The 15,395-nt window shown below is 40.3% G+C and overlaps 1 protein-coding gene across 4 annotated transcripts in view; it reads right to left on the bottom strand.

Moving 5' to 3' along the window:
- Positions 1 to 15,395, bottom strand: part of FAF1 (Fas associated factor 1) — a 438,758-nt gene that overhangs the window by 422,844 nt on the left and 519 nt on the right. The window contains exons 1-2 of one of the 4 annotated variants that reach the window (XM_084965115.1): positions 8,670 to 8,841; positions 8,364 to 8,506 (exon numbers count right to left, since the gene is read on the bottom strand). The exons of the other annotated variants lie outside the window; for them this stretch is intronic. Of the exons in view, the coding sequence (XP_084821241.1) occupies positions 8,364 to 8,408 (45 nt within the window). The 5' untranslated portion in view covers positions 8,409 to 8,506; positions 8,670 to 8,841. Of the gene's footprint in view, positions 1 to 8,363; positions 8,507 to 8,669; positions 8,842 to 15,395 lie in introns of those variants that run through there. 4 annotated transcript variants of the gene reach the window in all.

The following is a 15,395-nucleotide window of genomic DNA, read 5'->3' as shown; positions in this document are numbered from 1 at the left end:
AAAATGAGAAGCTAAAAAGAGATGATCTCTTGAAGCCCCTTGCAGATAACAAGTATGTACCTTAAAACTGTCAAAAATGAAAATAAGAGCTAAAATGTACTAAACACTTCATATGTCAAACACCTGTTCTAACCACTTTACATGCATTAACTGATTTTTATAAGGGGAAACTGAGGCAAAGAGGTATTAAAGTGATTAGTTAAAAAAAAAAAATCACGAGATGAGTAAGTGGCAGAGCTGTGATTTAAATCTAAGTAATCAGACATCAAAGTCCATAAAATCTTAACCAGTAAATACTAAATTTTTTTTTTTTTTTGTCTTTTTGCCATTTCTAGGGCCGCTCCCTTGGCATATGGAGGTTCCCAAGCTAGGGGTTAGGGGTCGAATCGGAGCTGTAGCCGCCGGCCTACGCCAGAGCCACAGCAATGCGGGATCCGAGCCGCGTCTGCAACCTACACCACAGCTCATGGCAACGCCGGATCCTTAACCCACTGAGCAAGGGCAGGGACCGAACCTGTAACCTCATGGTTCCTAGTCGGATTCGTTAACCACTGCGCCACGACGAGAACTCCCTAAACTTTAATCTACATGCCAAAACCTTATTTTCCAACGACCAACAATACAAGCACAAAAAAATATGATTTGTCCCTCTAACAAAAGGGGAAGGAGTGAAGAAAAAGAAGGAAGGGATGGTAACCAGACTACTTTCTGCCATGGTACTCAAATCTCCTACTCAAGGTAACCTCCCAGGAAATAACGTTCCATTAATACTTAGTTTGGTCCGTGATCCACAACATCACAAAGGACACTTATGTGTTTGGAACAATATCATTTCTGCTGACAGTCAGACAGCCTCTTTTGAAGAAGATAATCTCTTTGTGTCAAACTAAGAAAAGAAGAGAGATTCGCAGCTTCATTTAGAAAGAAAAAACGTAATGTAATGAAAGGGCAGAAACTACCAAAAAGTGACTTACCAGTAGTGTCATGAAAGAGTTTATGCTTCAAAGAGGAGTTGATTACGGAATTCCCGCTGTGGCTCAGCAGAAAATGTAACTGACTAGCATCCATGAGAACAGAGGTTCGATCCTTGGCCTCCCTCAGTGGATTAAGGATCCGGCACTGCCGTGAGCTGTGGTGTAGGTTACAGACGAGGTTCAGATCTGGTGTGGCTGTGGCTGTGGCTGTGGTACAGGCCAGCAGCTACAGCTCCAATTTGACCCCTAGCCTGGGAGCCTCCATATGCTGAGGGTGTGGCCCTGAAAAGACCAAAAAAAAAAAAAACGGGGGGAGTTGATAGGTAAATGAATGTTTATTAAATACCATAGTGACAGTCCAATGTATGAAAATGTATAAAGCAACTTAGGCAGCAAAAATATGACTAGCTAGAAAGACCAGGAGTGGAAAACAAAGGCACAATTGTTACCCAAGATGTACGACACAAAGTAACATCAAAATCAATGCCAAAGTAGAGAAGAAATAAAGGTTCTCTTAATCTGTGACCACTGGAACTAGATCCAGAAAGAATACTTTTTTAGCAAAACAGATAAGTTCTGCTTCGGAAAAGACCTAAAATAAAGTATTACTACTTTGAGAGTTGTTTTTTCTTCACTTGAGTAAAGCCATGATCTATGACTCTATATTATCAGCAACAAAGAAATAGAAAAAAATATGAGACCTACATATGACACTAATCTAAATGGCTACGCCACCCGTTTTGTTCTCAAAGAAAAATTATAAGTAAAATAAACACATCTAGAGGGAAAAAAATAGCATGACATTAATTGAAAGCTTAAGCGGTGGGGGAGGGAGAAGGCTTTTTTGTTTTGCTCATCTGAACCCAAAGAAAGAGGTAATCTAGGGAGTTCGTGTTGTGGCTCAGCGGTGAGTGAAAACGACTAGCATCCATGAGGATGTGGGTTCGCTCCCTGGCATGGCTCAGTGGGTTATGCCCTAAAAACACAAAACGACAAAAATAAAGAAAAAAGAAAAAAAAGAAAGAGGTAATCTAATAACTGGAAGTATTTAATAGCAACTGCAATTCTGTTTGAATAACTGTTTTCACGTCTGAAACAAATCAAACACAGTCTCAAAAGTTTGATCAAATGATTTTTGCTCTACATCTCAATCTTAAAAAAGTTTAGGGAGTTCTGAACCACCACTGTGGCTCCCCAGTAATGAACCTGGCTAGTATTCACGAGGATGCGGATTCAATCCCTGGCCTAGCTCAGAGGGTTAAGGATCCAAAGTTGGTATGAGCTGTGTGTGGTCTAGGTTGCAGATGCAGCCCCAATTCAACCCCTAGCCTGGAAACTTCAGTATGCCGCAGCTTGGGCCCTAAAAGAAAAAAGAAAAGAAAAAAAAAAGTTTAGAAATTATACAATTAAAACAGAAAAAGATTTGGAACTTCCACATGAATGCATCTCTTTACTATAGAAAGGTAGCAAGAACTTAAAAAAAAAAAACAAAACTCTCACAATTCATCAATGCTTTCCTATTTTTTAAACCCACGAAATTCCTTTACACACCTCCACCCCCTACCTCCACCCCACACCTCCCAGTTTGCCTCTGGTCAGCCAGAACTGTAGCTTTTTTTTTTTGTCTTTCTTTTTTTTGCCTTTTCTAGGGCTGCTCCCTCGGCATATGGAGGTTCCCAGTCTAGGGGTCTAATTGGAGCTGCAGCCGCTGGCCTACACCGCAGCCACAGCAACAGCAACACAGGATCCGAGCTGCGTCTGCAACCTACACCACAGCTCATGGCAATGCCAGATACTTAACCCACTGAGCGAGGCCAGGGATCAAACCCGAAACCTCACGGTTCCGAGTTGGATTCATTAACCACTGAGCCATGACAGGAACTCCCCGGAACTGTAGCTTTAATAGTCTAGTCATTCCTTTACCAGTAACACACTATGCTAACACTATTTACATTTAAAAGTTTTTTGGGAGTTCCCGTCGTGGCGCAGTGGTTAACGAATCCGACTAGGAACCATGAGGTTGCGGGTTCGGTCCCTGCCCTTGCTCAGTGGGTTAAGGATCCGGCGTTGCCGTGAGCTGTGGTGTAGGTTGCAGACGCGGCTCGGATCCTGCGTTGCTGTGGCTCTGGCGTAGGCCGGAGACTACAGCTCCGATTAGACCCCTAGCCTGGGAACCTCCATATGCCGCGGGAGCGGCCCAAGAAATAGCAACAACAACGACAACAAAAGACAAAAAAAGACAAAAGACAAAAAAAAAAAAAAAAGTTTTTTGCTTTTGTTTAATTACTTTTCAGGGCCTCGCCTGCCCCACATGGAAGTTCCCAGGCTAGGGGTCAAATCGGAGCTGCAGCCACCTTTTAGAGCTGCTTTTTGTTGGACTATTTCAAGTTCTCAACTCACTTTTTCAGAGTGAAATTTACAAATAATTGATTAAACAGTATCCTGTCATTCTCTCCATTAAAATTATGGTGGTGCAGTCACTATTCCATAATATGGCAGTTTCTCAAAACATTAAAACTAGGAGTCTCTGTTGTGGCTCAGCGATAATAAACCTGACTAGGAACCATGAGGACTTGGGTTCAATCCCTGGCCTCTCTCAGTGGGTTAAGGATCCTGAATTGCTGTGGGCTGTGGTGTAGGTCACAGACTCAGCTTGGGTCTGGTGCTGTGGCTGTGGTGTAGGCCGGCAGCTAAATCTCCAATTCAACCCCTAGCCTGGGAACTTCCATATGCTGCAAGTGTGGCTCTAAAAAGGAAAAAATAATAATAATGTTTTTAAAAAGTTAAAAATAGAAACACCATATGATCCAGCAATTCTACTTCTGGGTATATGGGTATATACCCAAAAGAATTAAAAACAGGGACTCAAACAGATATTTGTATACCCATGTTCGTAGCAGCAGTAATAATTAACAATAGCCAAAATGTGGGGGGAAGTGTCCACAGATAAATGGATAAACAAAATGCAGTACATACATACAAACAGAATATGATTCAGCCTTAAAAATCAAGAAAATTCTGGAGTTCCCTTCATGGTTCAGGGGTTAACAAACCTGACTAGGATCCATGAGCATCCAGGTTCAATCCCTGGCTTCACTCAGTGGGCTAAGGATCCAGTATTGCCATGAGCTGTGGTGTAGGCCACAGATGTGGCTTGGATCCTGCATTGCTGTGGCTGTGGCACTGGCCAGAAACTACAGCTGCAATTCGACCCCTCGCCTGGGAACCTCCATATGCCACAGGAGAGGCCCTAAAAAGACAAAAAAAAAAAAAAAAAAAAAAAAAAAAAGAAGAAGAAGAAACCAGGCAATTTATTTTTAAAATTATAGCTCAAGACTTAGAATAGTGAACACACGGATGATGCTGGTTTCTTCCATAACTGGTCAAATCAATTTCCCTATCCCAAAATGAACACAGTAAAATAAAACTATGTTCTATTTACCTCATATGATTTTTATCTATTCCTCCAATGATTTCAGCAGAAGTCCTCTCTTTCTTTCTTTTTTTTTTTTTCTGGCCACGCCCAAGGCACGCAAAAGTTCCTGAGCCAGGGATGGAACCTGTACCACAGCAGTGACAATGCTGGATCCTTAACCACTAGCTCACCGGGAACATCATTTCTTTATCGAGTTGAAATAGTTAAAGAGAATACAAAATCCTTCTCAAAAACTTTTCCATAGGAGCTCCCATTGTGGCTCAGTGGAAACGAATCTGATCAGTAACCACGAGGACGCAGATTTGATCCCTGGCCTTGCTCAATGGGTTAAGGATCGAGAGTTGCCATGCACTGTGGTGTAGGTCACAGACGCAGTTCAGATCCAGCATTGCTGTGGCATAGGCCAGCGGCTGCAGCTCTGATTTTACCCCTAGCCTGGGAATCTCCATATGCCATGGGTGCAGCCCTAAAAAGACCAAAAATATATTTTTTTTTCCACAGTTAGACATTGTATTTATAAGAACCTATTACCCAGCAATAATCAAAATATTAAACTTATTTATTTTAAAAATCTAGTCACATTTAGGAATGTCTGTTGTGACGCAGCGGAAACGAATCTGACTAAGAACCATGCATGAGATTGCGGGTTTGAGCCCGGGCCTTGCTCAGTGGGTTAAGGATCCAGTGTTGCTGTGAGTTGTGGTATAGGTTGCAGATGTGGCTCAGATCTGGCGTTGCTGTGGTTGTGGTGTAGGCCAGCAGCTGTAGCTCAGATTAGACCCCTAGCCTGGGAACCTCCACATGCTGTGGGTGCGGCTCTAAAAAGCAAAAAAAAAAAAAAAAAAAAAAAAATCTAATCACATTTAAAAATCATGTCGCTTTCTACAAAGGAAGCACCAAGCTCTCAAAACTGTAATTTTCACAATCATAACGAAGTATGTACAACGTAATTTTACTATACTCACTTTGGCTGAGGAAACTGATTATGCCTGGCTATAGAAGAAGCCAGTATCATCCAGGTATCTACATTCCAAGTCTTGAGTTACAATATTTATAAATTACCTTGTTTCTGATAAATAAACAAATACTAATTTTTTAAGTTAACTCTATAAATATTTTACATAATTTTTTTTTTCTTTTTAGGGCCACACCCACAGCATATGGAAGTTCCCAGGCTAGGAGTCCAGTTGGAACTAGAAGTGCCAGCCTACACCACACCCACAGCAACGCTGGATCTGAGCCTTGTCTATGACCTACATCACAGCTCACGGCAACACCAGATCCCTAACCCACTGAGCAGGGCTAGGGACTGAACCCACATTCTCATGGATACTAGTCAGATTCATTACCACTGGAGCCACAAAGGGAACTCCTATATAATGTTTTAAAAAAGAAGAATAATCCATTTTAAAACCAAATTCACAAGAACAAACTGATCTGGAATCACTTTTTTTTTTTTTTTTTTTTTTTTTGTCTTTTTGTCTTTTTAGGGCCACACCCACAGCATATGGAAGTTCCCAGGCTAGGAGTCCAGTTGGAACTAGAAGTGCCAGCCTACACCACACCCACAGCAACGCTGGATCTGAGCCTTGTCTATGACCTACATCACAGCTCACGGCAACACCAGATCCCTAACCCACTGAGCAGGGCTAGGGACTGAACCCACATTCTCATGGATACTAGTCAGATTCATTACCACTGGAGCCACAAAGGGAACTCCTATATAATGTTTTAAAAAAGAAGAATAATCCATTTTAAAACCAAATTCACAAGAACAAACTGATCTGGAATCACTTTTTTTTTTTTTTTTTTTGTCTTTTTGTCTTTTTAGGGCTGCATCCACAGCATATGGAGGTTTCCAGGCTTGGGGTCCAATCGGAGCAGTAGCCGCCAGCCTATGCCACAGCCACAGCAATGCCAGATCCAAGCCGTGTCTGCAACCTACACTACAGCTCACGGCAATGCCAGATCCTTAACCCACTGAGCAAGGGCAGGGATCAGACCTGTGTCCCCATGGATGCTACTCAGATTTGTTTCCACTGAGTCACAACAGGAACTCCTGGAATTACCATTTGTAAGACAATACAAGATTCCTAAATTCACAAATGGCTAATGCGCTTGTGCATAGTTTTCGAAATAACTTTTATTCTACCAATAATGTTGCCTATTTGACAAAATGAAATTAACTCATCAGTTGGCAAATAACTATTTGCTGCAGGTACCATAAGCTTTTTTCCATTTTGTAAACAATTGTTCACAATATTGCCACTGGTTTGAAGAAAAAAACTTACTAGAATGTATTCATATGATCAAAACAAAACCCCAAATACTTGTCAGAAAATCTTACTTTGCCTCTGAGTACAAGAATCCTAAATTTACTGACCTTGGAAGATACAACTAAGCATAATAACTGTCACAAATAATAAGAAAGCAAACAGTTACAAGTTATTAGAGAAAGTTGAAAGTTTGGTAAATCAAAGCAAAGTGATAGTTATCTTAAAGCTTTAAGAGATAAACTATCCATTTTGTCATTATCTAAAACCACTCCTACCAGAGCATAACAGTTTTATATAAAAAGATAAAATTACTCCTAGACATATAGAGACCTTTTTCACACAACCACATTCCACATTAGATAAAAAACTTAAATGGAGAATGAAAAAAAAAAAAAAAAGGTGAAAGAATCAGGCAGAAAACCTGAGGCCAATCCTAACCCTACAAAGCACCAAAATCTTGTCAACGCTTATTTTCAAGAACCCTCTTTCAGTCTGAGTTTGGAAATTAAAGTAAAGTCAAATGCAGATACATGCATATTCCTGATGTATCAGCTATCACTTGAATAATCAAAAGAGCAAACTCTGGGAATAGCCATCAGAATGTAAGTTGTAAAAATAAGTAACTTAAAAAATTAGAGAAAAAAGAAAAGTCCAACAAAATATTAGTAAGGAAAAATACCGCCCACTATGCTAGTGTCTGACCATGTGCAATGTTGAGGGTGTTAAAGAAGGAGGGAAATGTCTGCCTATACATAACTGCGGCTTCTAAGTTAATGCCAAAACAAATGGTTAAAAATATCTCATTACAATGTTTTCTTCACCCAAAGGAAAAGGTAGTGTTTACAGGATATTAGTTCTAAATCCAAGTCTTTCATGAAGCACATAGCTCTACTTCCAAAGGGCCTCCCTAAAATACTTATATACCAGTGTCACTAGAGTTGGGTTCGGTAAGGAATTATCTTTGCTTATCATCTATATTCTTAGAGAAAGGACACCAACCAAGTAATTCAAATCTGTAGAGGAAAGGAATCCACACATACAAACTGGTAATTTATTGGACTTGTAAATTCACTGCAAAGATAGTTTGATATACAGTCTATTTGTCTCCTCCTCATCCTCCTACCCCCCAAAAGATTCCAATGTTTATTCCAAAGTTTCAAATGTTTACTTCTCCCTAAAACCACCACAATGCCCCATACCCTCACCATCTCATCATCTTTTACTTTCCCCTTAATACACCACACCCACAACACCACACCCACACTCCATACTGCACACTCTCATAAACAACCTAAAACTCCTCACCCAAAGCACCTCATAATAAGCCCCACAGTTAATACCCTCAAATTCTACACATTCCTCATATAATACAGGAAAAACCACACAATCTACACACAAAATAAGCCAACGTAACACCCCCTCACCCCACAAATCTCATTCATGTCATGTATAACACATCTTACACGCCCCCAATATAACATGAATTACACGTTCCCCAATAGTTCACACCAGACACACACACAGACACACAAACACAGACCTCAAGCCACGCACCGTATAAAAACCCACAACACACACCACTGCAGTGCTCAAACAAATGCTGGGAAGAGACCACCCTTTGGGCACTGGGAACCCACGAGGTTGAAGGTGGGACGGTAACTGGGCCTGATATTTCACCTGAAAATCCGCTAGGATCATCTCCCGGTCCATGTTGGACGCCATGGCGGCCGCCGAGTTCCGCGGCTCCGGGAACGAAGCGCGCACCTGGGAGGGAGACGGCGCCTCCTGCGGCCGTCGCCGCCGCCGCCGCCGCCGCCGGGCTCCGAGGGGCTGGCGGGCTAGCGGACGGACGAGCGGGCGGGCTGGCCGGCGGGCCGGCGGGCGGGGCAGCGCGGGAGGCTAGGCGTTCATGCACTCGGTAACCTTCAGGCGCCTGGGCCGCCCGCCTGCGGCCCGCGGAGCCCGTGCAGCAGCCGCCGGGACGGGGAGGTTGGGAGGGATGTGGGTCCAGGCTTACTGTCGCCGGCCAGGATGAGGGCTGCGACAGCGCGCACCCGGCTCCCTTGAGCGGCGGCAAGAACGGCGGGGGCGGGGAAAGCGAGCGAACCAGCAGGCGGGCGAACGCCACGGCCGCCTCCGCCTCCTCCGCTTCCTCCCTGGCCCACGCCTCCGCCCCTGGTTGGCCAGCGCCAAGGCTGTCGCACATTTTGCCTGTCATCGAGGTCGCAAAGCGCCGCTTTGCGGCTGCCACGTGACTGCCCTCCTGTCAAGCGCTGGGCGCACGACTACCGGGCGGGGATCCGCGCGCTGCGGGCTGGGACGCTGACCTGCAACTGCGGGAGCTCGGAGTCCCGCAACAGGTTATTCCGGTTTGAATTAAGTAAAGGCCTCGGTACCTCCTCCCACTGGCTGGAGCGGGAATCAGATTCTGCGCCTTTACGTGGTTATATAGTCACACAAACATCAAGCCTCTCTCACATACAAATCAACTCTGCACACTGTCACAACTCGTCTAAAAACAGCATTTCATAAATGTACATTTTCTCTAACAAAGTTTCACCTAAATACAACTTCTTGTACAGTCTTTTACGCTCAACCTATCAAAACCCACTTAACACACTGGCGCATTCGACCCAAGTCCCCTGATGATTTGCATCCTCAGACATTCAGTAACAAGGAGTAACAAGTAACCAGACTCCCACGGTGGTCACGGGGCAGATAGGGAAGCCGAGAAAGGTGAGAACATGGACCCCGAGAAAAATATAATCAGGCTTTGAGTCAAGAATAGAACAGATACTGACTCAAAGACTTTGAAAAACTTATGGTTTCCAGATGAGACAGGTTGGAGGGTGGGAGGATGCACTGAGGGTTTGGGATGGAAATGCTATAAAATTTGGTTGTGATGATCGTTGTACAACTATAAATGTAATAAAATCCACTGAGTAATAATAAAAAAAAAAGAATAGCCAGACTATGTACAAGTAAGTGTGATGGTTTGTAATTATCCCGCCTGGAGGAAGAGTGACAATGGAATATGTCCACTTTGACTTGAGAAAATATCATCTTCTGGACTGTAATAGAGCATGTATTTGTCTTGGAAAGTTCATAAAATCCTCAGAGTGTGAAGAAGATTGCAGATGTTGTGCTGTAGAGATAAAATAGATACAAATGAAATCACCATAGAGAATCAAGGCCTAGGTCTTTGTATTTCCTGAACACAAAAGCACTATGATGTTTAAAGACATAGGTTTATGCGGGTTTTTTTCTTTATATGAAAATACACTCTCATGTGATAATCTGTATTTAGACCAGAATTAGGTAGATAAGGAATAGAACCCTCTATAATCACATGAATTTAAGGGTCTTGGTCAATTGGCATCCCTAAGGAAGTAATTCCAAAACACAGCACCAATGTGACATGAGGTGAAACATAGTACCAGCAGCTTAAGTGTGGCAATTCGGTTGCCCCATTCATATATGTCATTCTCAGCACCAGGCAGGTGAGTAATTGTCTCTAGTCACATAGCCAGGATTAATGCAGCCTAGCAAAGTTGAGGTCTTTTCTTCTCTGGGTGTATGTATATCTCAGCGCCCATTAAAAGCCAGTGCTGCTCCCCATCTCCCTCCCTTCTCTCCATCTGGGAATCAAAAGAATGTGGAAATATAAAAAAGGTTCTTGGAGGTCCCTGGTGGCCTAGGAGGTAAGGATTTAAGCATTGTCACTTCTGTGGTTCAGGTTCAGTTCCCTGGCCCAGGAACTTCCACATGCCATGGGTGCCTCTAAAAGAAGGGGGTCAGGGGAGAATATCCTAGACATTCAGCCAGATGAATTCTAGTACTGCTTTCCCAGCTAATTAGCTGGGGGAACTTGGACACATCATTTAAACTCTCTGACTTCAGTTGCTGAGGTGACTATTTCAGGTGATGAGAAAACAACTGTGATAATGCATGGGAACAAAATATTTTTACAAAACAAGCACAGATTTCAGAATTACTAGGCTTGAGTTCTAGTTCTACCTTTTGACAAAAAAAATAACAACTTCTCTGAATCTCAATTTCTTTATCTCTAAAATAAGATTTATAAAACTGATCTCATAGATTGTGAATGAGTTATATAATACTTGTGAAAACTTTTCACAAACCTGAAAGCTCTCCAAACATACTAGTTTCTATTACTTTGTACACCAGTTCCTAAATGCTTTTCTTAAGACCATATCTTTCGTAAAATTTAAGCCAACAAGGATTCTTCTCCTTTCTAATCACTGCTTTTACTATTTTTATAATACAATTAAATACTCTGATAAATTCTGTAATTTTTTCTCTATTTTTCCATCCATGCATGTTTAAATCTCTCCTCAAAGGTTGAAAGTTCCTTGCGATTATAAACCATTTCATTCCATGTATTTTTATATTCACCAGAGTTTATACATAACAAAGACTTGGGCACCTAATAAACAACAAATGCTTTTGAATTTAGGAATTTTTATCAGATGCTAGTATGTACAGGTACTTCGCATATCTTATTTCATTCTTACAACCATTTTACAGAATTAAAAACTGCTCTGAGGGGTTAAAAATGTGCCCAAAGTCGTGCTGCACTAGTATTCAAGGCTAGGTCAAGACTAGTGCTCTTTCCACTTACCCTGTTGTCTCCCTGCATTTTACCCTCCATGCTGTACAGTCCCTGAAGAGACTACTTCTTCCCTATGACCTAACCCCATGGTTGGATACCCAGAATCCAGAGTAATTTTCCACTACAATGAAAGGAATGAAAGAAAAATAAATACTGAATTAAGAGGGAAAAAATAAGTCATTTCCCCAGAATTCTTTCCTTAAAAGAAACAATTTCATTTTAGTATCACAAACTGATAGAATAAAAATGTATAGAGATTCTCTGTACATAAGCATTAGCAAAGAAAAATAATTTTAATATATTCATTATTTTAGTTGTTCTCTACTTTAACTCATGGAATTCAGTCTATTTTCTAAAATACAGATCTATTTTCTAAAATCTCCACATTCTTTGATCTTACCATTCCTCTTTTAAAAGGAAATTTTATTTTGTATTTTTTCAAACACATATAATAAAGTTTACTTGTAGTTATTTTGCTGATTTTTTTTTTTGATCTTTTGTCTTTTTAGGGCCACACCCATGGCATATGGAGATTGCCAGGCTAGGGGTCAAATCAGAGCCACAGCTGCCAGCCTACACCAGAGCCACAGCAACGTGGGATCTGAGCCACGTCTGCGATCTACACCACAGCTCTTGGCAATGCTGGATCCTTAACCCACTGAGCGAGGGCAGGGATCAAACTCACAACCTTACAGTTCCTAGTCAGATTTGTTTCCACTGTGCCACAATGGGAACTCCTGCTAAATTCTATGTGAAATAATTTTAGATTTACAGGATACTTGCAAACAGTACAGAATGTTCCTATTTACTTTTTATCCAACTTCCTCTCATGTTACCATCATACATAACCATGGTACTGCTATCAAAACCAAAAAACTAACATTGGCATAATACTATTAATTACACTCTAGAGCTTCTCTTTGGATTCTATATTAATGTACCTTTTCTGTTCCAGGGTCCAAACCAGAGTACCATATTACATTTAGTAGTCAAGTTTCCTTAGCCTCTTCCAATCTGTGACCATTTCTCAGTTTTCACTTTTGAAGAGTAGTAGTCAGGAATTTTATAGAATGTCCCTCAGTTTGGGTTTGCCTCATGTTTTCTCAGAATTATACTGAGTTTATGGATTCAGGGGAAGAATACCACAAATGTGATGTGTCCTCATCACATCACATCAGGGACACAAAATATCAACATGACTTACTACTGGCAGTGTTAACCTTGATCCTTTGATTAAGTTAATCAAGATTTTTAACACTACTACTCAATTATAATGTAATTTATGAGAAGATTAATGATGCTACAGCATCAGACCCACACTTAAATAATCAAAAATATACTTAGTGATTTAGTGTTTAATGATTAAATGTTCCTTAGGAGACTAGCCTGATCCTGGACTCTTTTTAACTCATGGTTACAATTTATTACAGGGAAAAGATACAGGCCACAACCAGCCAATGTTAGAAGCACATAGGGACAAATCTGGGAGAGTTCTAAACACAAAACTTCAGTGTCCTGGACTCTTTAATGGAAAAGGCATAACATTTGGGGACCCAAGACCTGAGTTCACATCCTATATCCACTACTTGGCTTTAAGTCACAATATCTATAAGCTTCAATTTCTTCATCTGAAATATCTTATTTACCTCATAGAGTTGTTAAAATTAAATAATGTGTGCATTATATTTTATAACTAGGAAACACTATACAAATGATAATTGTTATTATGTTTAACCTTTTGAGATGCTTACTGGGCATATTTTTTCTTACTTTACAAAAAGACTTTCATAAGTGGTGTGAGTACCCATACGAAAAAGTCTGCTGAGTCTCAGAAATAAAATGCCAAAACCACAATTATGAAATGATAAGAAGGCCCCCTGAGGGTACTAATCTGTTTCCTACCTCTGTTGGATCCATAAATACAATAAAAAGAAGACTTTGGAACTATGTAAAGAAATTGTAAATACCATATACACATACCTATAAGTTAATCATTCAGAAACTATGCATATTTGAGTTAATGAGAGGAAAAGCACAAAATAATTTGATTACAGTATTTCTATGAACCCTTTAAAGAGCATGAACTGCTGCAAAGAAAAAGACTTCCATAACTTAATATTTTATATCGAACTAAAAGGCTCTATTTCTGCGTTTGTGAGAATGAAACATCAATAAAATAGATAATTATGAATGTTTCTTCTACACTATGTCATAATAGAAGCTTATTTAAGGCAGAGATACCTTTGAATCTATGAACTATCACTCAATTAATATAAGATTTACATTGGAGGTCCTTTGTAGTGCTTACTTATGCTTTCTGAACTAAGAATGCAACCTCTATGCTGCCAGTTGTGTTACACAATAAGCAAACAAAGCATATGTTTTAAGACACAAGGAAAGCCAGAGTGAAAGCAAATGAACAGAAACTTCCTTAAGGAATTTAATACTGCAGTAAAAGCACCTAAGTAGTCATCATGGGAAAAATCAGAACTTTGTTGGACTTCTTTACACTTACTTTTTAAGTTTTGTGTTATTTTGATTTATGTATGAGGTAAGACCATGGGACATCAAAATCTTTTCAGTGATTAGGATCTCCGAAAATCTTAATCCAGCTCGTGTATGCATCTTAAATTACTATAAGCTTTATTTATTCAGTTATTCAGCAAAAGTATTTTATTTCATGGCAATTATAACACATGTATACCTATACTTTACATAATGAGTACAATTTAAGATTCTTCCTGGAGTTCCTGTCCTGGTGCAGCAGAAGCAAACCCGACTAGGAACCATGAGGTTGAGGGTTCGATCCCTGGCCTCGCTCAGTGGGTTAAGGATCCAGCGTTGCCAAGAGCTGTGGTGTAGGTTGCAGACGTGGCTCAGATCTGGTGTTCCTATGGCTCCGGTATAGGCCAGCAGCAACAGCTCTGATTGGACCCCCTAGCCTGGGAACCTCCATATGCCGTGGGTGTGGCCCTATAAAGACAAAAGACAAAAAAAAAAAAAAAGACTTACTATAATCTCTTCTTTTAGCAAGAAACCATAATAAATGCTAGAAAGCAACATTCATATTTTTCAGAAACCATAATAAATGCTAGAAAGCAGCTTTCATAAATTACCGGTTATCTCTTATCAGCTAACAGTTCTACTATATCATCACACACCCCAGCTGTACTGAAAGATTACATAGTAATTTCCCAGAACCATTTATGTAAATTGTATTATCTGTGGTATTTACTGGTATATATGGAATCCTAAATCTTCTATTTGAAATATCTAAATACATGTAAAAATAAGAGGAGTTAATTTCTTTTGCTATAGTTCATTTTTCATTCACATTTCAAGCTTAGTTACCTAAAAAAAGAGCTCTGGTTATTTACTTTTTTTTTTCTCACCAATTCGGTTAAAGAGAACACTGCCAGATTCTTCCCAGTTTCAACTCTCCCTCTACAATCTGTTGCTAGATGATTATCCAGATATTGTTGGTGTGTTTTTTGTTGCTAATAGTCCCCGTGTACTTCAAGGAGCTGGGTATAGATGTTGCTTGAGGATATTATGCCTGCTATAGGCCAGTAATAGTTAGACCACCTGTCTTTTTTTTTTTTTTTTGCTTAGTTTCATTTTGACCACTAGGTGCACCATGCAGCAGTGCTGGATATTTTTAAGAGCAAAAAATATAGAAAGCAGTAGTTGATTAATCTTAAATAGCTACAAGAGGAAGTAAAAAGTACAGAGAACTGGTGTCCTGATGACTGACCAGGGAAGATACGATTCCTTTACATTTACATCCCCCAAAACAAGTCTCATCTAAGAAATTAAAGAACTGTGACAGTAAAGAAATAGTCTTGTTAGAAAACCCTTCCCAGGACTTATTTTTTATTTTGCTTTAAAGTTAGTTGCTTTTCTCCCTTTCCCCAAAGAAAGGGAATATTTCAAGTCCCTGTAACATGAAGGCTTCAGAGTTCGTCATGATTTCTTACCTATACAGTGCCTTCAGTTTTCGCAAAAAATAAATAAATAAATAAAATAAGAGGAAGAAGGCTATAAAAGACTTCTCCTTTTTCAGAGCACTGTTTTTG

This window comes from Sus scrofa, chromosome 6, assembly GCF_054392235.1.
Source record: "Sus scrofa isolate SSC_HxYL_T2T_F1_AM1 chromosome 6, Sscrofa_HxYL_maternal_Yorkshire_Landrace_v2.0, whole genome shotgun sequence".
Classification (NCBI taxonomy): Eukaryota; Metazoa; Chordata; class Mammalia; order Artiodactyla; family Suidae; genus Sus; species Sus scrofa.
This window is presented reverse-complemented; position numbering and strand designations above follow the sequence as displayed.